Genomic DNA, 24,689 nt, shown 5'->3' with positions numbered 1-24,689 from the left:
CACAGTGATTTCTTAAGAAGATTAATGAACAGACTGTATTTTCTTAATAAAAAGTTACACCAGTTCTTTAATAAATAAAGTGACAGACTTCTACTCTGAATATGAACTTCAGGACTGACCATTAGAGTGAGAAACATGGTTAGCTAACACGTGCAACCAAGACATGCATTTGTGTCTGAAAAGAGAATATTGCACTACAAGAAGAACCCTGAAGGTTTTGAATTTTTGCTTCAGTGACCTAAAAAAGTAACTAACCATTTCCTATAAGCAGTAGCAAACCTGGCTTGGTCTGTATCCCTACAGGTTGATAACACTTTATCAATGAACCTGTATTCCATTTCTGGACCAAGAGAGTCCTGCATAGGAGCACGTTTCAGACGTTTTGTTTCTTGGGTGTAACCTTGTTTGCTGCTGGACTCATTCAAACCATCAACATCCATAGCTTGTGCCAAGTGACTTGTTGCAGGACTGTGGTGGGAATTACTCAGTGTTTCATCACTGCTGTCCGCAGATGATTGCACTGCATTCAGAAGAGGAAGTTTGTTGCTTAGGTGGTGCTGAAGGTAGAAGACACGCCTTCTTCAGGGGAAAAAGAAGGAAGAAAAAAAAGAACAAAAAAGTCACGTACTGGCAATAATCCGCTGTTGCCGCTGAACTGCTGCAGTTCATTTGCCATCCCACCAGGTTCCCCCTCCAGACAGGCACAAAATCTGTTGTTACTGCCCACACTCTACAAGGATGGGCTGTACCACTTTGACAAATCTGCTGTTACCTAGCCAGGCACATACACCCAGCTGGCAAAGCAGAGGTTTTCTGTAGCTGAAATGGCTTCTGCCTATCTTTTGTTCATCTTTTGGCCTTTAAACATTTTAGAGTGTGCAAGGGTGGTTAACAGTATCTTTTCTTGCAAAAACTATCAGGACAAGTGGCACTTATGTCAACAAGATACTTAATTCCAGTGAATTTTTCCACTCAATAGCTCTGATTATGCTCTTCAATGTTTTCCAAAGGCTTAAGATATGGGCTTAGAAATCTTTTATTGAGTGGTACTTAAAAAAAAAAAATATCAGAACAACAATTTGTCTGAAGTATTAGGCAAAAACCAATCCACAAGTCAGGAGGACACTCTTTTGACCAAGTCCTCTTACCTATGACACCACAAGGTTTCATGCCCTGGATATGCATCAATCAGTTCAGCGCAGAGCTCCAACTCTTCCTCAAAATAGCTGGGGACATCCACGCTCTGCTCCTCTGCACAGGCAGCTTCTGCCCCAGCATTCTCCTCCTCCTTTTGCAGGCTGTGGTTTTGCTCATTTATGGTTTGATTTAGTACCAGTACACTACTGTCAGCCACAGTTCTGCCTATCAAGGACTTGAGTAAGAACTGGCGGTAGTGAAACCCGCTGTGGTCGGAGACATGCATGGACACCCAGTATTTAGTGGATGAAAGTTCATCAAGGAGAATCTGGGGGTGGGGAAAAAAAAAGGTAGCAACAGTTATTGACCAGTATAAAGAAGGGATTTACCACTGCTTCTATGTTAAGGCAATCTTTCCTCCAGGAATTGCAGCCACTGCTGGTAACAGTTTAAGAACACACAGAGAAAACTTACGTGAGCCTGAGAACACACACAGTAAAAATAACTGAGCCTTTCCCACTGTGTGCTGACTAGTATCTGGTCACCCTTGCACAAAATAAATTGTATTTCTTCCAAATTCTGAAAATCTAGGTGTCTCAGAAACCTTCCCAACAAACAAAGAAAGTACTTATGATGAGAAATACACAGTGGTTTAAAAAAAAAAATAATCTCAAAGTGTCCATGAATAAAGACTATTTTTAGGAGGCAGAGGGTACACCAAACCACATACATACTGGTTACAAGTTTTTCAATTTTGGCTTACTGCATTATGGGTGTCAGAGTGGGGGCAGGTTACTTAAAAAAAATAAAAGTAAGATTAAGGTAATTTACACTTCCCATAAAAGAATGTCAACCACTAACATTATTTTCCAAGACCCACAGCCTGTGGAATACAGAACTGTTTGTCCATAATGAAGTTGCTTGACTTGGTAATTGGTAAACTCCCAGAAAGGCTTTCACAGCAACTGTGGTAAATATTTATATTGTTGATTGCAGCTGTATTTGTAGCACTGCTGGCACCTACAAATTTTCCCCTAAATTCTGAACATTTTTAAACCCTCAAAATATATTTCGAGGAAGATGGGTGAGTTGGGCTACTGGGCAAAGCTGCTTATACTTTACTTTCTCTACTGCAACTAATGGTCATATTTCTTTAAAGGCTTTAACTCCTCACATTGCTTCTTCTCCGCAGCTTAAACATCAAAATTGTATTTTTCATTTACTGGTACTGATTTTTGATACAAACTTACTGGTATACTCTTGCTTTTATTCTGCTTTTCTAAGCTACTTATGTCACTTAAAAGAACCAGCTGATGCAATGCAACTTGCTTAGGCACAGGTCTGGCTTTTTTCTCCTGCAGCAGGAGAGGAACAGCCTCCCATACAGAAAGACATGGAAACACACAAGGATAGTTACACACTTTTTTTTTGTTTGTTTTGCACCTGTACTAAAAGAAATTAAAGCAAATAGAAACAATGTAAATAGATTCTTTACCCAAGATACTGGACATGCTTTTTTACATCTTGTCATTACCCACCAGCATTGTCTTCTTTTACAGGTCACCTAAGTGAAGGGCACTATTAAATAACAGCTTCTACATGAGATTCTTAAGGTGGACTAAAAATACCCATCTCCTGCCTGCACTTTAAACCACATGATCAGATTCTCCCTCACCAGAAAAGAGCTTACTGTTTTACATTTCTGAATATTACAAATTAAAAGCCTATTAAAAAAAACATAAAGCATAAGGGTAACATCAGAGAAATCAGATGAGTCTTTATTCAGCTGGAAGTGGTAGTATGAAAACAATATCCAACTTAGATCTTGGAATAATCTGACTCACCTGACATGTTTGTAAGCTACAAAGTTACAGGGGAACATTGCAATTGTTCCCCTGCACAAAGCAATCAGAATGATTCCTTACCTGAACTAGAAGACTGCTCTGAGAAAATCAAGACAATAAAGTGGCATTAAATCTCTTGAGATCTACAAAAAACAAAGCCTGTCCTCTGGGTTATGAATGCCCGTCCCCGCCAAGAAGGAAAACAACTTGTGAGCAACTGGCCCCCAATCCCTGTCTCCCCCTATTGACACCTGAAGTACAGTCTGCTAAGAAAGGAGGGGTTTGGGGAGGTGCTTTAAGATCTGGCTGCACTTCTCATTACCCCACTCTGGTGTCACTGGCTGTGCAGGGCAGTGTCAGCAATTAGAGAGTTTTCTTCGCTTTATTGAGTCTGTTTTGCCCATGACTCTAATTGCAGAGTGATGTCTCTCTGCTCTCATCTCGACTCCTGAGCCTCTCAAGATATATTTTCTCCCCCGTCCAGCTGAAAAGGGGAGTGATAGAGTGGCTTTGGTGGGCATCTGGCCTCCAGCCAGGGTCAAACCACCACAACATACTTCAGTCTTCCATGCATCAGAGAAGAGAGGTCTCATAACACTCACCCCACCAGCTATTTCTCTTCTTGGGGGTGGGGGGGTGGTGTGTGTTGTTTTATGGGTTTTTTTTTTTACTGTAGGGCCTGACCAGTCACTCTCGATCCTGTAATTACGAAGTTGAGTATTCCTATCTAAAGAAAACAAAACCTGCACAGTTTTTCTGAAGCATCATGATGTGTAACAATTTTAACAGACCACATCCATATTACCTTCTTACTCTGGTTCTCCACCAAATCACGCACCTACCTATGAGTAGGTGTCTAAGGCTCAGGTTTTCCCCCATTAGTTAACTGTACTGTCACATGAGAAAGCTAAAGTCAAGCTTTCTCTTTTCTGAGGCAAGGACTCCAATACCAGAAAGATTAGATTGGTTTAGAACAATTTATTCCCAACAAAACCCTTAATTGACACTAATGAACACTATTCAAGCACTATATAAACTTGCTAATGCAGTTTGAATTCTTCAGGAAAAACAAACTGGGACTTTGTCCTGGTTCTGGTCAGGATGGAGTTAACTTCATTTGTAGCAGCGGATGGAATGCTGTGTTTGAGAGTAAAAATGGGAGTAGTGCTGATAACACCCTGATGTTTCTAGTTGCTGTCAGACAGTCAAGGACTTTCTCAGGTCTTCATGAGAAAGGAGGGGCGAAGCCAGGACAGGTGACCTAACTGACCAAAGAGAGTATTCCACGCCAGTTACGTCCTGCCCAGGATATCAGGGGGCTGATGGGAGGAAGGTCGAGGGCGGCTCCAGGACGCGCGGTTCTTGGGGGACGGTCGGGTTCTGGGACGGCTCTGGGTGGCACGGCCTGAGTTGTGTGGTTTGGTGAGAAACTGCATTGTGTATCAACAGCTTCATACATTTTTGCTTTGAGGTCCTGTTAGCATTGTTACATTGTATCTTTCTGTTATCTTAGTAAACTATCCTTATCCCAACCCACGGGCCTCTTAGTTTCTTGGTTTTGGGGTTATTTGCCCCTTCCTCTTCCTTTTCCCTTCCCTCACCTCTCCCCCCGCCCCCCCGTTCCCTTCCCCTGCTCTTTTCCTTTAAGGAGCAGGCAGCTGCATGGATCTTGGCTCTCAGCCGGGGTGAAACCACGACAGTCTTTTTGGCGCCCAACGTGGGGCTCGAAAGGTTGGGATAACGGTAGATCTGACCCTGACCCGATTGTAATTAAGACAAAGTTGTGATAAGCACTTTGATTTAAGCAGTCTTTGGTCACGATGCTCTGGTATTTACTGATATCGTTGATCGTGAACTTGTGCTGGTATGTGTACAGGATTTTGCTGCCCTGTCTATTCTTTAGACAGGGAGGGATTAATAATGGCAGCTGGTATGGGGGGAGTACAGAGAGAAATATCTATGCTGCTTTCTCTTCCTTTGGGCTAAATACAACAGCTCTGGTAACGGTTTTTGAAAATTTCCAATATCCCTGGGATATTCAAAGTAGCATTTTGCTGTTGTTATGTTTGGTGCACATGGTTCATCTTTTGTTAAATATGAAGCAAAGGTTTATGAACACCACTCAAGAGTGTTCTGCGAGGCCAGATAATCATGAGTGGCAGGGTACGTGGCAGAGTACGGGCAACTACCTGGGCACTTTCTCACGTCTGATGTTTTGGAGTTTCACCCCTGAACAGTTACAGGACCCTGATAAAGTGACTGCCTATCTGAAAAGAAATTGCTGTAAATTTCCCAGAGATGCACAGCTTACTGCACTGTGCTGGGCCCTGGCCACTATTGACCAAACACTGCTTGATAGCAGGCCCCACTGTCAGAGGGAAAAGGAAGAGGAACACCAGCAGAAACTGCAGCTACTGTAACCACTGGGACTAACACTGAGGCCACTGTAACTTCTGTGACTAGCACTGTGGCTACTGTAACCTGCCCAGCTGATGCTGCAGCTACTGCTGCCCCTACAGCAGATACTGCCAGTAAAACAAAAAATCAACCCACATCAGTATCTGTTGCTCCCGTACGAAAGAGGAAATACACAAAGAGAGTTGTTCCTGTAGTGAAGGAGGAGGATGAGGATGGAAGTGAATCGGGGCCATCTGATGAATATCAGGATAAAGCGGGGCCATCTGATGAATGTCAGGATGAAGCAGGGCCATCCAAACCATCTCAGGGTAAGGCAAAGCCATCTCAACCATCTCAGGATGAGGTTGTTGTCACACGATCCCTGTCCCTGAGGGAGCTGCGTGAGATTGGAAAAGATTTCAGCCGCCGCCCCGGTGAGCACATCATCACTTGGTTGCTCCGATGCTGGGATCACGGGGCCAGTAGTCTGGAATTAGATGGCAGGGAGGCCAAGCAGTTGGCATCCCTAGCTAGAGAAGGAGGCATTGATAAGGCAATTGGGGAAAAGCCCGAAATCCTCAGCCTCTGGAGACGACTACTGTCAAGCGTGAGGGAAAGGTATCCCATAAAGGCATACATCACATGTCAATCACCCAAGTGTAACAACATTGAGGCAGTTATCCAGCACCTTAGAGAATTAGCTGTACGAGAGGTAATTTATTATGATCTGGAAAACTCACAGCTTCCCTCTGAGCCTGATGAGGTCCTATGCACCCCAGATATGTGGCGTAAGGTTGTACGTAGTGCACCAGCAGGGCACACCAATTCATTGGCAACAATGGACTGGAGTGATGCATATACCGTATATGAGGTGTCCTGCCGACTCCGGAGTTATCAGGACAATGTTTCTCTCTCTGTGATCGCAGCGGTAGAGAAACTGGTCAAACGATTTGACAAAAATGTGTCCAACTCCCAACCCATATGGAGCGATGTTGCAGCTACTGGGAGGAAGCGTCCATCATCCCAGAAGGGAGGATACAGTAGGTACACACTGCGAGAGACGCTGTGGTTTTACCTGCGTGACCATGGTGAGGACATGATGAAGTGGGGTATGCAGCCCACCTCAGCCCTCCAAGCACGAGTAAATGAGCTGCGAGGTAAAAGAATCGCACAACGCGGTTCTGGCAGGAAGAACGCTGCACCAGTGAACAGCCAACACAATCAGCAACAATAGAGGTGCCCTGCCTCCAGCCAGGTGGAGGAGAGGGATGACCGTGTTTATTGGACTGTGTGGATCCGATGGCCTGACATGTCAGACCCACAAGAGTACAAGGCTCTGGTGGATACTGGTGCCCAGTGTACGATAATGCCATCGAATCATGTTGGGACTGAACCTGTTAGCATTTCTGGAGTGACAGGGGGATCCCAACAATTGACTGTGTTAGAGGCTGAAGTGAGCTTAACTGGGAAGGACTGGGAGAAACACCCAATTGTGACTGGCCCAGAAGCTCCGTGCATTTTAGGTATAGATTATCTCCGTAGAGGGTATTTTAAAGACCCAAGAGGGTACCGATGGGCTTTTGGAATAGCTGCTTTGGAGACAGAAGAAATTGAACAATTGCGTGCATTGCCTGGACTCTCGGAGGATCCTTCTGTTGTGGGGTTGTTGAGGGTCGAAGAACAGCAAGTGCCAATTGCTACAACGACAGTGCACAGAAGACAATACCGTACTAACCAGGATTCCCTGATCCCCATCCATAAGCTGATTAATCAACTGGAGAATCAGGGAGTGATCAGCCGAACCCACTCACCCCTTTAACAGTCCCATATGGCCAGTGCGGAAGTCTGATGGAGAGTGGAGGCTGACAGTGGATTATCGTGGCCTAAATGAAGTGACTCCAGGTACGAGTGCTGCTGTACTGGACATGCTGGAACTGCAGTATGAACTGGAGTCAAAGGCAGCCAAGTGGTATGCCACAATTGACATTGCAAATGCTTTCTTCTCAATACCAGTGGCACCAGAGTGCAGGCCACAGTTTGCTTTCACCTGGAGGGGCATCCAATACACATGGAATCGTCTGCCCCAGGGGTGGAAACACAGCCCCACCATCTGCCATTGACTAATTCAGACTACACTGGAAAAGGGTGAAGCCCCAGAGCACCTGCAGTATATTGATGACTTCACTGGATGGGGCAATACAGCAGAGGAAGTATTTGAGAAAGGAAAAAGGATAATTCAAATCCTTCTAGAAGCCGGTTTTGCTATAAAGCAAAGTAAAGTCAAGGGGCCTATGCAAGAAATCCAGTTTTTAGGAATAAAATGGCAGGAAGGGCGTCATCAGATCCCAATGGACATTATCAATAAAATAGCAGCTATGTCTCCACCAAGTAACAAAAAGGAAACACAAGCTTTCTTAGGTGTTATAAGTTTTTGGCGAATTCATGTCCCAAACTACAGTCTCATTGTGAGCCCACTTTACCACGTAACTCGGAAGAAGAATGATTTCCAATGGGGCCCTGAGCAGCAACAAGCCTTTGAGCAGATCAAACGTGAGATAGTCCATGCAGTGGCCCTTGGGCCTGTCCGGACAGGGACAGACGTTAAAAATGTGCTTTACACTGCGGCCGGGGAGAATGGCCCTACCTGGAGTCTCTGGCAGAAAGCACAAGGGGAGACTCGAGATCGACCGCTGGGGTTTTGGAGTCAGGCCTACAAAGGATCTGAGGCCAATTATACTCCAACAGAAAAGGAAATACTGGCTGCCTATGAAGGGGTTTGAGCCGCTTCAGAAGTGATTGGAACTGAACCCCAGCTCCTCCTGGCACCCCGACTGCCAGTGCTGGACTGGATGTTCAAAGGGAAAGTCCCTTCTACACACCATGCCACTGATGCTACGTGGAGCAAGAGGGTTGCACTAATTACTCAGCGGGCTCGAATAGGAAACCCTAATCGCCCAGGAACTGTGGAAGTGATCACAGACTGGCCTGAAGGCAAAGATTTTGGGATGTCACCAGAGGACGAGGAGGTAACACGGTCTGAAGAAGCCCCACCTTACAACAAACTGCCAGAGAATGAGAAGCAATATGCCCTTTTCACTGATGGCTCCTGTCACCTTGTGGGAAAGCATCAAAGATGGAAAGCTGCTGTATGGAGTCCTACAAGACGAGTAGCAGAAGCTACTGAAGGAAAAGGTGAATCAAGCCAGTTCGCTGAAGTGAAAGCCATCCAGTTAGCCCTGGACATTGCTGAGAGAGAAAAGTGGCCGATGCTCTACCTTTACACTGATTCATGGATGGTAGCCAATGCCCTGTGGGGTTGGTTGCAGCAGTGGAAAAAGAACAACTGGCAGCGTAGAGGCAAACCCATATGGGCGGCTGACTTATGGCAAGATATTGCTGCCTCGTTAGAGAAACTTGTTGTAAAGGTACTTCATGTTGATGCCCATGTGCCTAAGAGTCGGGCCATGGAGGAACATCAAAACAACCATCAGGTCGATAAGGCTGCTAGGATTGAAGTGGCTTAGGTAGATCTAGACTGGCAACGTAAAGGTGAATTATTCCTAGCTCGATGGGCTCATGATTCCTCAGGTCATCAAGGGAGAGATGCAACATATAGATGGGCTGGCAGACTGATTACGTCACCCTCCCACGAACCTGCCATGGCAAGCGTTACGTGCTTACAATGGTGGAGGCAACCACCGGCTGGCTAGAAACATATCCTGTACCCCATGCCACTGCCCGGAATACAATCCTGGGTCTTGAAAGGCAAGTCCTATGGCGACACGGCACCCCAGAAAGAATCGAGTCAGACAACGGGACACATTTCTGAAACGCTCTCATAGACACCTGGGCAAAAGAGCATGGCATTGAGTGGGTGTACCACATTCCTTATCATGCACCAGCCTCTGGGAAAATTGAAGTCAATTGAAGTCAATGAAGGAAGAGTGCCACGATGACAGGACCAAGACCTAGTGTTCCAAGAACTTTTTCCTCCTTCCCTTTGAAAATAAACATCTTTGATTCACAGAATATGAACGTGGACCATGTCAGCTGTATCAGTCGAGAGCCCGAGATGCAGCATGCAACGGTCCAATGGCGCATACTGACACCATGAGAGACTGTTACGATGAAAGAAGCCTCAAAATCATCATGGACTAAATGTTCATTCACTCAACAAACTCAGAGGAATGGTCCATAGACTACGGGAATAATACCTGTATGCACATGTGTGCGTATACATGTGTACATACATATATGTGTCTCTGAAACAAGAAATGGTTGGATCTGGTCATGACGTAAATGGTATGGAATAAGGGGTGGATAATGTCCTGGTTCTGGTCAGGATGGAGTTAACTTCATTTGTAGCAGCGGATGGAATGCTGTGTTTGAGAGTAAAAATGGGAGTAGTGCTGATAACACCCTGATGTTTCTAGTTGCTGTCAGACAGTCAAGGACTTTCTCAGGTCTTCATGAGAAAGGAGGGGCGAAGCCAGGACAGGTGACCTAACTGACCAAAGAGAGTATTCCACGCCAGTTACGTCCTGCCCAGGATGTCGGGGGCTGACGGGAGGAAGGTCTGGGGCGGCTCCGGGACGCGCGGTTCTTGGGGGACGGTCGGGTTCTGGGATGGCTCTGGGTGGCACGGCCCGAGTTGTGTGGTTTGGTGAGAAACTGCATTGTGTATCAACAGCTTCATACATTTTTGCTCTAAAGTCCTGTTAGCATTGTGATATTGTATCTTTCTGTTATCTTAGTAAACTATCCTTATCCCAACCCACGGGCCTCTTAGTTTCTTGGTTTTGGGGTTATTTGCCCCTTCCTCTTCCTTTTCCCTTCCCTCTCACCCCTCCCCCCCCCCCCCCCCGCTTCCCTTCCCCTGCTCTTTTCCTTTAAGGAGCAGGCAGCTGCATGGATCTTGGCTCTCAGCCGGGGTGAAACTACGACAGACTTCTACATTAAAACAAGACAGTGTTCATAATAGTCTAGTGTTAGAAAGAAATATCCATATAGCGTGGAAAAAAAAATCCAGGCTATTTGAAGAGACTCACTGGTTCTGTCATACACAAAAAAACCCAAACCAACTAGTCAACATGGAGATTTCCAAATGGGTTAAACACACTGTTTGAAGAACAGCAGCTCCAGTGAAGTTGTGCCAGAGGTAACAGAAGCCAGTCGGACAAGGACAAACTACCACTTCTTTAGTAATCGGCCTAAGAAGAAGACCAGTGGTGAAACTGGGATGGTGGGCACGGCAAACGCACTTGGGAGTGACTGCACAAATTTAAAACACTTCCTTCACAGGTACATGCTTTGTGACATAAAGCATTGATAACTGCTAGTGAATAAACCCACAAGGGTAACTCCAGCTCTGAGGAGTTATTTCTATCACAAAGCAATTATTTCTGTTTATTTAAATTAGTATGGGATAATAAGTACAAAAAATATTCAGTGGGTTATCCACCTTCAAACTACTGTTAACTAAAGCATAAAATTACTTGAGGTTTAAATAACAGTGCTAACGTTCTCCCCTGCCCTGCACCCTCCTCCTTTTAATAAAGCTATTAAAGACCTGGGTGAAAGTCCCTGTTTCCTATGAATATAGGCTAACTAACTTCTAACCTTCCATCTACCCTAATCCTGGAATTCTTCTGACTTCTGCACAACTGCATTTTCACAGAAACTTTGTAGACAGATGAGTCCAAATTTTGGACTGTCTCCCTCATGAGGTCTGGAACACAGCTGTTATTTACTACCCATCTGATGCAGCTATTTTTAAAGTTTCTTGGGTGACAATTAACAGGAAATGTCATCAAAACAACTTCAATTGCTAGCAGTAGGTGGCCCATAAGACATAAAAATAACAGCTATACAGACTCAACAAGCTCCACTAAATTCCTCCCTCACTCCCCTGTGTGTTTACAGGACAGCAAAAGGCAGCTGCTGCCACTAAAAGCCTGTCACTGGATCAGCCTAATATTCACAAGGTATTCACCAACAGCTTAGAAACCACAGTATTACAGAGCTGCCTACATAGTTTTAGACCACGTCACATTAACTAACTTTTTGCTGTGGGTCTGTCTGTTTCAGCCACCACTCCATGATCTGAAAGGTTCACCACCACACACAATGTCCCCGCTGCAGCTGCAATAGCTTGATCAGCCTTCAGCTTAAATGCTGTCAAAGGTAACTGTGGGAGCTGAAGGAACTAGTTATAAACACTGCTATGCTTTCTCTGGAATTCCTGCTCTTTTTACTAACCCTTCAATATTCTGTAACCACAGGTAAACTGAGTAAGGGTGTGAAAAAACACTACATTACATTATATTAAAAAATCCCTGTCATGTATTAATTTGCTCTCCATTAGGAATTTCAAGATTAGTGCTAGAAGAATTATTTTCAGTTGCCTCTTCTTTATTACAGGTCACACAGTCCCACAAGTTCATTAACTCACATTAACAGACAAACAGAACTCTCTACATGGGCAAGAAAAAGAATCTGTTCTTTCTGGAGAACAGAACCTGCCTACACAGGCAAGAAGAATCCACAAAAGTACTTTTCAAACCACCCTAAGCTACCTGTGCTAACTTAACATGACACTACATCCACATCATAGGATCTGGTTGGCAAGTCAGTATGTTTTCCAGACAAGGAAATGTAAGTCTTTTTTCACAATTGTATTATACCTTGACAGTCAGGTTTCCCAGATGCTGTAAAACCCAGATGCGATGGGACCAGGCATTGTAGTTGCTTGGGTATCTCCCAGCAGCTTCAGAGCAGACACTCATTTCCTCCTGCACCAGTCGGTGAATCCTCTCCAGGGGTGCAGCTCCCAAGTTCCCTTTAGTCACAAGACCAGGCAAGGAGTCTTCCTGAACGAGCTGCTGCAGCACCCACCGCCTGGTTAAACCACGTGCAGCGTTAGCGGCGACAGAGAAATGTCAGGAGAAAAAACATACTCTGTTTTTTTTTTTTAATTTTTAGAAATCAGCCAAGCCTTTCTGATACTTCAACTATCCAAACACTGTAACTAGATGATGAATAAGAAAATGCAGTAAACGTAACCGTCTGAGCTCTTCCCATACTGAAAGCTGAACGTGTTTGTTCACTAACTGTAAGTGGCCGTGGTTACTTGTATCAGACTAGAAGTAAACAGCAGACTTATGAAAAAGCAACTGTCTGCACCAAACTTTCAATGAGAGGATGACTTGTATAGCCCTGTAGTATCCAAAATAAGATGGAAAGAAATAAATTCAATTTAAAAAAAAATGTAACTGTGCTTTGTATTTTTTATGTTTGTCAGCACTGACATACAGTGGCTTCCTACGGAACGTGTGTTTTAACTAAATATGTACAGCCAAACCAACCACGCTCTTTGCTGTGCAACTTTACCTTATGAAATGTAGTAACTTTGAAGACTTAATTTTTGGCTTTTAAACAAGTCTGATCCAAACATGGCCATCTAGTATTTTTTCATTTGAATCAGCAGATTTGCAAATGGGAAATTCTAACAATGTCTAGGCACAAAAGCACAATTGGTAGCACACAATGCCTTTAACAAGAGATAAATATTTCATTAACGTTGACTTCTGAGTAGAACCATAAAAAGACAAATTATTCCTCTCAAAATTAGTTCAGTTTCTTAAAATAAGGATTTTTCAATACAGTAAGGATTGCAGAAAAAGTGTATGTACAGGAACACGTGAAAACAAAAGGACTTCAAAGTCTCTTGGCTACAACAAAAGAAAAAACATGAAATTAAATCTAAGCTCCTTTCTAGACTTTTTGCATGGGAGTAATGGAAGACCTCAGAAGATTCAAAATGTATTTTTGGTACCTGTTCAATATTATTTTGGAAGTTTTTATGAGAACATTTTCTCCAGTAAGTTTGGAGCAAAGAAATCCCGTTTATTCTGCCACATTAAGGATGTTCCTAATAATATAGCAATTCCTGGAATTATGACAAAGGAACACATGATTTCTCAGTGACAATTTTGTAATCAATAACTATACTGACAGTACATGTACAACATCTATCTGAAACTCCCCAGAAGGTATAGTGAAAGGCCATATGGCAAAATGTACCACAGGCATTCTGATATCTTTAGAGACTGTATCTGCCATATGTAAGAAAAAAAAATTGGATAGGTCTTACAGAATTTCATAATCACCCTGATTTTTTTTTGCACATCTGTCTGAAATTTGGTATCATGGTAGAACAGAAAACACAGTATTAGTCACTATGATGATGCAGAAGGAAAATTTTTGCACATCTTATTTCCTAACATGCATCAACTGTGGTCAGCACATCCAAATCCAAGTCAATTGTACAATCGCCCTCAAATATTCTTTTATGGTTTAGGCAATTTGAGAAAGAATAACACATTCCAACACTATTAAAATACTCCTAAGATTGCATGGCATTTATAGTCAGATTTTTTTTTTCTCTTAAGAGACAAGTATTAAGAACCTAGCATTCTGACCAATTTCATAAAAATGTGTTATCATCTCAATGGTATGGATGGCACCAGGTTCAGCACTAGTTACGTGCAAAAAAAAATAACCATGGTTTTCTGGTGTTAGCTACCATGTGGGAAAGGCTAAACCATGGCAAACTGCAAGGGTTTTTTCCCATTATTTCTACCTACTCCTTTTGCTTCAAACAAAGCAATCAAGCAGGATGAGTCAGCAGCACAGACAGGATGAAAAGTAGTTGCGAAAACCAAAATTAAAAACCAATGTTGCAGAAATTCATCAATGTTGTTGCTCTATCAATGCTACTAACAAAGAAATTAACTTATAGGGATCTACCGAATTTCTGTTATGAAACATTTAGGAATGTCCCATCTATTGCATTCTAGGTTAACTTTGAGAATTTTCAGCTCATGCATGCAAAGAGTTTATTAACAACACCCCACCCCCCATCTAAAAATCCCCACATTATCAGTACAACTGAAGCATATTTAAGTTTTTTTGATACAGTATGAATTCCCTTTACAGTTGTCCTAATGCTGGACACGTGAAATGCAAGCACTGTAAACTGCTTTGTAATGTGCTACGTTCAAATCTGTTTAAGGCTGCCTATAAACGGATGAGTTATCCTCTGAAAATATGTAATGAAAAACAAAGTCACACACAAAGTTTTGGGGGTTTTTTTGGGTTTTTTTAAACAAATTTGAGCAATGGATGTATCCTTCACTTAGCTATGCTGCTACAGGCATTTATGTACACTTGGTCATGACTGATACAGTTAGCTTCGTGTGTCTGAGTAACTCTGTAGTTATCTTTTCCAAATTATGCTGTTATTTCAATATTTAGTAGTGGTGACTTAGTCAGACTGCATAGATTATAAATTATAAATACATACACACCCAAAACAAAAGGTCCAGCATTGGAATGGGAAAGAACTCAACTTTCATTATTAAGATTAGCTTTTACAGATACTTGTCTTTCTGATATGCCTGTAGACAAGCAAAACAGCAGTAAGTTGGAGGAGGGAAAGAGGGAGAAACCACCCCAAATACTAACTAGGGATGGAATCAGAATTCTCACATCAAGAATTTTAGGTAAACCTTGAGGAAAATTCATCCCACCTCCAAGTTTATTAAAAAAATAGGCAGCAAAAAAGGTACGTCTAATTCTAATTCCCAGTGTAAAAGCCAGACAGGTATCTTCAAAAGCCAAAGCGCAGTATCTTGCAATGAATGGCTCAAAGAATCTGCTAAATTTCTACATGTCCTCCTTCACCTATGGCTCTTCTTAACCCAAGCACAGGAAAAAAACCCAAACAAAACATTTAGGTTTGGGGAGGCAACAAAAGGCGAGTGAAACAAACCTATGAATCCATGTTTCTGGACTCTTTGGAAACTTGGTTAATGCCAGTTTTCCAAGATGCAAATCTTTAAGTGGATTTAAAGTGCCAGACAGTATTAATTCTTTCCTACAAAAGATAAAATAAATTTGTATGAATAAAAGTAACCCAAAAACAGAACACATATTTCAGTAACAAAGAGCATGGCATTTCTTTTGTATCATAATAGAACTTTACTGTCAAACTACAAGAATTCAAAAAGCCTTTGGTGGATGATCCTATTCCACTCTGCTATATATGTGTGCACCCTATTCAACCAGGCCCAATACAATAAATCCAGATTAAAGAGCTTTATCTTCATCTGAACACATACAACCCATTTGTTCCCAAACCTACCCAGAAATCACTGAATCAATTTGAGTGTGGCTCTCCATCACATTTTCTGTTATTAGTCAAAAAGCCAATGAGCTTGGGCTATATGGAATGCTTGTTGAGAATAATGTTGCTTTTTATCTGCACACTCTAAAAGCATTTTAGTAACACAAGCTGCCTTTTACTTTTCTTTGATCCAAGGGCTGCCAACTGGCTTATGTATGTGACTAAACATTCCTTCTTGAATTTAAACCCTTAGATAATTCTGTACACCTGAAAATAGAGTTACTCTTCCACAGAGTCTCCCCCACATGCTCCACGCCATTATTTTTTAAATAGGGCTCAAGAGTATCAAGGATTTCTAAATTTAGATAGAAATTTGTAAAATGTTATTCAAAAGTAACAGAAAAGCTAGAAAGACTATGTGTAAAGCAACTGCTGGTTTGAAAAAAAAGGAAAAAGAATTTGCCCTAATAAAATGTTAACATTAATCCAGCGTAACCCTTCTGTGAGCACCTCCAACAGTCAGAGAAAAGTGAAAGTTCCTATTTATCTCTTCCACTATCACAGCAAAGAATTCCCATCTCCTCACCTTATTTTTCTTTCTGGTTTTGTAACTCCTACTGCCTGCTCCAAACACATTTGTAGACATCACCCTGCCACCAGTTACTCCCATGGAATTAAGTTTCCAATTTAGTTGATAGCAACTTTGAAGTAAAGATGTAGCAAGTTCCAAAGTTACCATTTCCAGACAAGAACCTCCAAAAGTAACAATTAAAAACAAAGTACAAGAATCAGAGGCAATTTTGTCACGGGTTTGGTGCAAATTCATTATGGGTTGTAGGTTTTTTGGTTTGCTTGGGTTTTGATTTTTTAAAAGGATTTATGGTTCATCATAATGATACACAGGACACCAGGTTTAGCAAAAGACCAATGAGCAGGTGAAGAGCAAATTATCAATTTTCTTACCAAAAAAAGAGGCGGCAGAGGAAGGAGGGAGGAAATAGATTCTGAAAAAAAAAAAAATCCCAAACCCTACTATCCCATAAGAAGGTAAAACTTCTCAATAGTCTGGCACAGAACACATACAGTGATTTTTAGGTTATGGCCCAAGTCTCACAAACTGACAAATTCTTTTAGGGTGAGCACTTACTGACATTTTCTGTCTGCTTTGGAAGTTTTCAGTAGGAAACCAACTCCATGTGGTACACTGGCTTTGTACTGCTTTAACTGAACTGTGTACCCACTGTCAGAAGATCATACAGCAACATTAACAGCAAGCAATGTATTATTTCAAATTCAAGAAAAATAGTGAGATACACATATCTAGGCACTAGCCTAGACTCTCGTTTTGCTATTGAGCCAACAGCTGAACAATCCTTAAGGAAGTTTTGCTCCTGATATCTAGTGATGTCAGTAGAGAACTGCCTGCAGACATCAGAAACATAGCTAGTGGGATAACAATTGCTGTTATCTGAGGCAAGTACCAGCATGCTTCAGACTGGGTGCTGTTAGTTGGTGCCCAACAGGACATGCAGGTGTAGCAGCCAGGAGCAGCAGGACCACCAGGCTGCTCGGTTCCAGTGTGGTAACTTTTGCAAAGCAGACAAGAGAAAGATTCAGGGAATGCCAACACTGGAGCAGGTGGAATAATTGTCCCGCTACTGCAATGCAAAAGGTAACATTTTGGTGAAAATCACCACATTGACAATGAAAAATCAGCCCAGATCAGTCTAACATGAAAAACGTGATCGACAGATCACCAGGCCACCCACCTCTCAAAAACTAAACCCTTGGTGAAGAAGTTACTCTTTCTCTATTCAAGTGTTAACCGTAAATAAATAGGCTCACACATGTTTAAAGAAAATTTACTCTTTTGCAAAGTTGAGGAACATGAGAAACAAGAGTCTCACTGCTGTGGTAAAAAAGCAGCTTTTAGCTTCATAGATTTTCAAATGAGAGATCCCATCATGCACAAATAAGGGACTTCAATCACGGATATGAGTAAGTATATGCTCACAAAGAAACCTCTAAATTTTAAGCTTCATCAGCAAACATCCAACTTGAGATATATAATCTTCTAATTCGCTTTTTTGCTATAATTTTTCAGCCTTCAATTCTAGCTCCCATAAAAGATAATCAGCAATTATTTTGACTGGCCTTATGTTTTTGCTGACACCTTTGAAGCCACTGGCATCTGATAGGATGACTTTTCAGAGACTTCTTGTTACCTTGTGTCTTTTGGCTTTCAAACAATTGTACATGCCAGCATGTATACTGGCAAGATCAGAAACACAACAACTCCTTTGCAAACACTTACATGAAGACTGGTCAGTTTAACTTGGAAGAGTTTTCAACTTCAAAAAACCACAGGATAACTGGAATTATGATTAACAAGTGGAGCTGTCTTGTTGGTCATTCAGTACAACAAGGATTTGCCTCAGTTCTAAGAAGTGGCAAACATCTCCTATTCCTTAGCCTGCCTTCCTACACTACAGCTTATAGTATTCCCTGCCCTTCTGTCCCTTTCTAGTAACTTCCAATGAAAACAAAAGAATAAACAAACCTGTGCAGGCACATGACAGTTGTTTAGAACAGTTCCAAAGTTACACTGATTGCCTACCTCTTCCTAGCAGGTAGCACACTTCGAGATTTACGCTCTTTTGTGCTCTGTTAACCAGACACAACCATATACGACTGTTGCCTGAACTCAACTGCTCATAAGCCCTCCAGACTGCTACTCCAGTCATCCTCCTGTTGCAAGTCCTGTCTCCTTATCAAGGAAGAGATATTCTTTCCCCACCCTCAAACAAACCTCCTCTTGTGTCTTCAAATTCAGCACGTGCAAGGCTTCTATCCAGCAAATAGCTATTACACCTCTGATTTTTTAGGCTACTTAGGGCCTATGACAATTTTTTCTCTTAAAATACAGCAGTTAACTTGTGTGTGGAGAATGGAAGATGAATCTGGCATGACAAACACCCTCTCAGCAAGACAAATACAGTCATCCCATGGCAGATCCATCATGTTCTGCGAGCAGAGTGCCAGCCCCACACAATTAGCTCCCAGTTTATACCAGTTCAGGATAATGATTAACCTCCAGCATTTGTGCAGAATATACTCTGTCCTCAAGACTACTGTGACTCTCTTACGCCACATGCCTGGCTATCTTGACCTGTAGCTTACTGAAGCAGGAATTTCACAAAACGCAAGCCAAAATGTTGTGCCAGTTAAGTGCCTACCCTTCAAAAAACTCCCAGTAGCAGCCTAAAACAAGTTAAGGTGAGATTCAAAGCAGTGCCTTGGCTAGAGATGGCTTGGTGATAAACTCCATAGCTACTGGCTGCCTGATGTAACAGCAGTTCCTCCCTGAACGCTAACTGCAGCATCGAAGACAGACTGTCTATCAGGCCACTGGCCACGGATTTGGGCATCAAGGCCACCTCCTGCAGTAATTAATATACTTTGATACACTGTAAGCATCATACAAGAGGAAACAACCTTCATCCTTATTTCTTAGCACTTTAAATTCAATTTACAACTTTGAACTATTCCTCACAGTGTACATAAGAACAAACTAATTCAGGCAGAAGCAAAAGCCAGACTGATAAGGATTGGATGTATTTGCATTAAAAAAAATTTCCCACAAAACCTAGAACAAAAACTTGAATTCAGTTTTAAGTACCAAAAGATTATATTACTCTAGTAGCTCTAGTGCTTATACATGTTCCTAATTCCATTTTATCACTTGAAAGCTACTCAAGCTATACATTTTCATGACAGTAAGCCTTTTGTTATCACTTTCATCCCCCTTTCTTAGACCTGAGATGCTAGACAGATACAGATCACAGCAGAATCCTACAGAACTATACCAGCAGTGAAAGAAGGGGGCAAGAGGAAAAAAACCCAGAAACCGACCTGAATTTGCCACATCTAGGGCTGACAGCTACCTACAGCCATCATCCTTTGCTGTCATTTTCTTAATTTTTCCTACTGCAATAATGCATCTGAACTACAAAATGCCTACTTTTAATGACAGCCCTCTCAGACACTAGCACATAATTTTCTGTCAGCCCTCCAGCTCTTCTAAACCAATTCCTTTAAGACTGTCTCCAGGATTACCACAGCAGCAGAAAGAGAGTATTTCCCCAAACCTCAAGAATTCCACAAAAATTATCAGCTTACAGGGTTGTGAAGAACTGTTGCTTCTGGGCTCCATTAAGAACCAAGAGATGAATTCCTTCTCCTGTTCCACAACAGCCTCTGGACAGGTGCTGCAGCTAGACTAATCTCAACCAGCACAAGGAAGGAGCAGAGTGGGGGAAAATGTATCTGGAATAAAGGATTAGCTGCCCTCCTCCTCCTCTTTTGCAGTGAACTGTGCTGGCCTCCCCAGTATAAAAAAGACACGGATCTCCTGGAGAGAGTCCAAAGGAGGGCTGCAAGGATGGTCAAAGGCCTGGACCATCTCCCCTGTGAGGAAAGGCTGAAAGAATTGGTGCTGTTCAGCCTTAAGAAGACTAAGGGGGGACCTTATTAATGTTTACAAATACCTGAAGAGTGGGACACGGGGGGAAATGGCCAGCCTCTTTTCAGTGGTCTGTGGGGACAGGACAGGGGGCAATGGCCTCAACGTTGGAGCACAGGAAGTTCCACACCAACATGTGGAAGAACTTTTACGCAGTGAGGGTGACAGAGCCCTGGGACAGGCTGCCCAGGGAGGTGGTGGAGTCTCCTTCTCTGGAGATATTCAAGACCCGCCTGGACGCCTATCTGTGCAATATGAACTGGGGAGCTGCTTTGGCAGGGGGGTTGGACTCAATCTCTAGAGGTCCCTTCCAACCCCTATGATTCTGTGAATCTGTAATGGCAGCAAGTTGAACTGTAATCTCAAAGGGACTTAGGTATAATGTTCAGAGGGGTAAAATGAAAATAGTGAAGACAGCAGCCATCAGTTGGGCACGATGTGATTCAGGGAAAAGGACATGCCCATCTGGAGGTTATAAATGCCCTTTCTTAGCTGACAGAAGGAGAGGAGTGGCATTCAATGGGACTTACATCCAACCAAAATGTGGGCCAAATGTGTGTCTGCACATGCAGCAGTATAATCTTTAGCCTGCACTACAAAAAAATCCAAACCAAACCAAAAAACCCAATCCTGAAATTATCTGCAAGACGTACAGTACAGAAAAGATTTTTAACATTCCTTCAGCTCTCCTTAGCTGAAAAGCTCTTACCATGTCACTAATTAATTACCACTTAAACCAGAGCTTACAGCTGATTCACACATAAAGCTCAGGTCTTTCTGATGTCATTCACTGAGCACAACATACCTCACGTTCCAAGCAGTAGTGAAGTCGGGATTCAGCAGCAGCAGGGTACACGTGATATCTATGAGATCTAAAACGATTGAACAAGTGACACAAAGGTTAGTCATAATGCTCACAAAGCAGCCTTCTTCCTACCCTCACTCCCTGTCCTTCCTCAAAGTCGCTCTCTTCTGCAGCCTGCTGTACTTAGGTATGCCCACCTTTGCAAAACACTGCCCTGCCTCATTCCAAACAAAACGTTAAGAGGGAGAAAAATCTGCCATATCCTCCCTTTTCATTATTAAAAATAATGGACTTGTCTCACCAACAACTCACATTTAAGACATGTGCAGATTGAAGTTTCTGATTATAGCAGTACAGGTAAGGTCAAACAGATGGCATGGCCTCAGCAAGGGACTGCAATTACGCAGAATCCTGGAGTATTTAGTGATTTAAATTGCAGGTACATTGTATACATTGTATATATCATAAACAGAGAATCTTCAAAGAAAATTCAACCATTTTAAAATAAGACAGCACCATTAAAACTGTATCCTACTATTTCAGTACAAGTCTGAGCTGCAGATGGCTGCCATATACTATATTGCTACAAAAACCCCCCACCACATATTATAAAAACCCCTGTAGCTAGGAAAATGAAACACCATAACCATGAATTAGGACCACAAAATAACTCCACTAACTGCACAGAAAACACTTTAAATACATTTTGAAATGAAAACCTCTGTCTGAAGCAAGGCTGTCAAACTCACTAAAGAAACAAAGCACAAACATAACATTTGTTCACATCCCCAATTTCAAGCACTGCACAGACTGCAGATTTACATATTATGTTTGTTTTTAACAATGCTGTAAAACTGAGACTGGAAGAATGGAAGAGCAATTTCATTGTAACCCAGTCTTTCCCTCTGACTTTGCACTCCACTGCACCGCTCGGGCTGGTTGAGTCCTACCAGGGTGACACTGGGGATCTGTCTTAAGCTTGAGATACTAACCAATGTGGTGGCTGGCTCCCTTCACCTCTGCTCCAAGGAGAAACAGCAACAGATCAGTTAGCCTGCCCTGAAATCATAATTCTTAAATTTACATGGTAATTTTGCAATTGAGTGAGAAGAAGAAACTTGCTTCAAACACTAAGGGCGACTATATGGACTTCTATTACCCTGCATTTAACATACTAAGGCAGCTATACTCAGGTGATTTATAGCAAATAGGAGGCATTTTATTACCTTTTATGGTAAAAAAAAGGGAAAAGAGGATATCCCAAAGAACTAGATTTCTGGTTAGTTTGGTTAACATGACTGAAAAAGCAAATTCTTAGAAGTCACCAATAAAATGCAACAATAACAGAGCATATTAATTCAAAATGCAAAGGAACATGACTTCTTACATCTTTGAACCAAGACCTTGAGAGAAGTGAAATATTTAAATGGATCTAAAATAGTATACTTTTATATTACTGGATGACTGCTTGTTCACTCATGTCCAAGAATTTGTGTTTACAATGATGTTCCTGCTTATGAGGAACATGTTACGTCACCATATAACAGGGGGCGAGAATCTTTGGTGTACACTATCAACTCTGCAGTAAGCTGTTATAGTGATATTTAAAAATAACCTCAAGGAAGTAACTTCTTTTATTTTCCCTTTTAAAACATTCTTCCTTTTGAATCACTCTGTGTAGCCAGTGCCCTCCCAATCTCCTGCCTAAACGTACAAACCTTTTTATGTGATTTACCCAATTCCTGAACCAGCAAAGTACTTCAACGCCTATTTAATTTTAGGCAGATTAATTGCCCAGTTGAAATATCTGAAATTACTCACATATGTAAAATTAAACACCTACAAAGTGTTTTTCTGGCTAGTGTTTCAATTTTACCTTCAAAAACTTCATTGTCAACATTTAACAAAACAGCAGTTACATGGATCTATAGTTAAAATTGTGAGCTGTCATTGTTTCACAGACTTTCTATTTTACCTTCTTAAAATATTCTCTATTTTTAAAGTCTCTCAATTTGACATATAATGAATATACATCATCAAATGCTCCGATTACTCTATTATTACCTTGTGTCATAAACAATACACATAAATCACCTTTCAAAATGCAACAGGCTAAGTGCTAATAATAACTCTTCCAAGGTAACATAGATCTTCTTTACCTCAGATTCACATGACAACTCAGTTTCCCCAAGGAGAAAAAAAAAACATTAAAAAAAACCCCATGAAGTACTAGCTTTGTTGCTAACCTTAAGCAAGGTCTAACCCATTCAGCCAACTTTCTCTCCACCTGCCCATTATTTCTAAAAACAAAAAACAACACTAAAAGCACCATCAAACCTACAAGAAACCCAAACATACACACAAAAAAAAACCTTGTGTAGGGGAGAAACTAACATTAAAAAGAATCACATATTTTGAACTATAACTTAAAGTTTATCTAGACTGTCAGAAAATCACTGGTTTAGTATAATTTTTGAAACACATTAGGAAGAGTTCAGGGCACCAAATGTAGGTTGATGGATACTTCTCAGGGTGAGCTTTACTTTTCAGCTGCTTATCACTTTGCCAAGGTGCCAGTGGGTTGCATCTAAAGGTTTCAGTGCTCAACTATGCTAAGCATTGATCCAACAGGACTGTGCAATAAAGGAGATGTGTCCACAGGACCTTTTTATTTGTTACAGGAGAGAAAAGCATTTGCTATAGGAGGGAAAGGTCAACAAAACTGCAGTGCAGAATAAGTAGAGATGCAGCAAAACACTGCAACAAAGCACAGGGTTAGAGGCAGTTCCAAATTAAGTGACAAAAAAAAAATCCAGACTTCTTCGCATTGGATTTTGTAAATACAATAATGGTTTAGCAGTTGCTGAGTACTACCACTGGAGATGTGTCCTGGGTTTGGTCAGGATGGAGTTAACTTCTTTTGTAGCAGTGGATGGAATGCTGTGTTTCAGAGTTAAAATGAAAGCAGTGCTGGTAACACCCTGATGTTTTTATTTGTGGTCAAGCAGTCAAGGACTTTTTCAGTTCTTCATATTTCTCTATTAATGAGAAAGGAGGGATGAAGCCAGGACAGGTGACCCAAACTGGCCAAAGAGAGTATTCCATGCCAATTACGTCCTGCTCTGTATAAAGGGGGGCTGACTGGAGGAGAAGAGGGGCGGCTCCAGGTTTTTGGGGGACGGTCGGGTTCCGGGACGGCTCTGGGTGGCACGGCCTGAGTTGTGGGTTCAGTGAGAAACTGCATTGTGTATCAACAGCTTCATATATTTTTTGCTCTAAAGTCCTGTTAGCATTGTTATATTTTGTCTTTCTGCTATTTTAGTAAACTATCCTTATCCCAACCCACGGGCTTTTGGTTTCTTGGTTTTGGGGTTGTTATTTGCCCCTTCCTTTTCCCTTCCCTTGCCTCACGCCCCCCCCACTTCTCCCCCTGCTCTGTTCCTTTAAAGAGCAGGCAGCCGCATGGATCTCGGCTCTCAGCCGGGGTAAAACCATGACAAGATGCTATGGTTGAAAAGACATGTTAAGGAAAAGCTTATTATTGCCTAGTTCAGCCTTTTGAACACTTTGTCTACATGACTCCACTTAAAAGAAAATAGTTTGTTTACGCTACGAAGTCATGATTTTCATTTAACATGACTACTCTGGCAATGTCAGGACCTGAAACAGATACAAATAGAACCCAGCTTAAACAAAAGCTTGTGTACAATTTTGTCCATTTTCCTGTTACACAGGTTCACTGTATCCTCCAAAGGAAGGAGGAGATAAAAGGAAAACGTCAAAGTAATACTCAGTTCC

The 24,689-nt window shown here is 42.0% G+C and overlaps 1 protein-coding gene across 1 annotated transcript in view; it reads right to left on the bottom strand.

Moving 5' to 3' along the window:
• Positions 1–230: 230 nt before the first annotated feature.
• The window catches only part of PTAR1 (protein prenyltransferase alpha subunit repeat containing 1), a gene marked incomplete at its 3' end in the record, with an annotated part of 33,902 nt that continues 9,443 nt past the window's right edge, over positions 231–24,689 (bottom strand). The window contains exons 3-7 of the mRNA XM_084278408.1: positions 20,892–20,958; positions 15,211–15,315; positions 12,062–12,275; positions 1,149–1,465; positions 231–579 (exon numbers count right to left, since the gene is read on the bottom strand). Of these exons, the coding sequence (XP_084134534.1) occupies positions 231–579; positions 1,149–1,465; positions 12,062–12,275; positions 15,211–15,315; positions 20,892–20,958 (1,052 nt within the window). The remainder of the gene's footprint in view (positions 580–1,148; positions 1,466–12,061; positions 12,276–15,210; positions 15,316–20,891; positions 20,959–24,689) is intronic.

This window comes from Gallinula chloropus, assembly GCF_964237585.1.
Source record: "Gallinula chloropus genome assembly, chromosome: Z".
NCBI classification, from domain to species: domain Eukaryota; kingdom Metazoa; phylum Chordata; class Aves; order Gruiformes; family Rallidae; genus Gallinula; species Gallinula chloropus.
The sequence above is the reverse complement of the archived record's forward strand: the minus strand, read 5'-3'. Positions and strand labels throughout refer to the sequence as shown.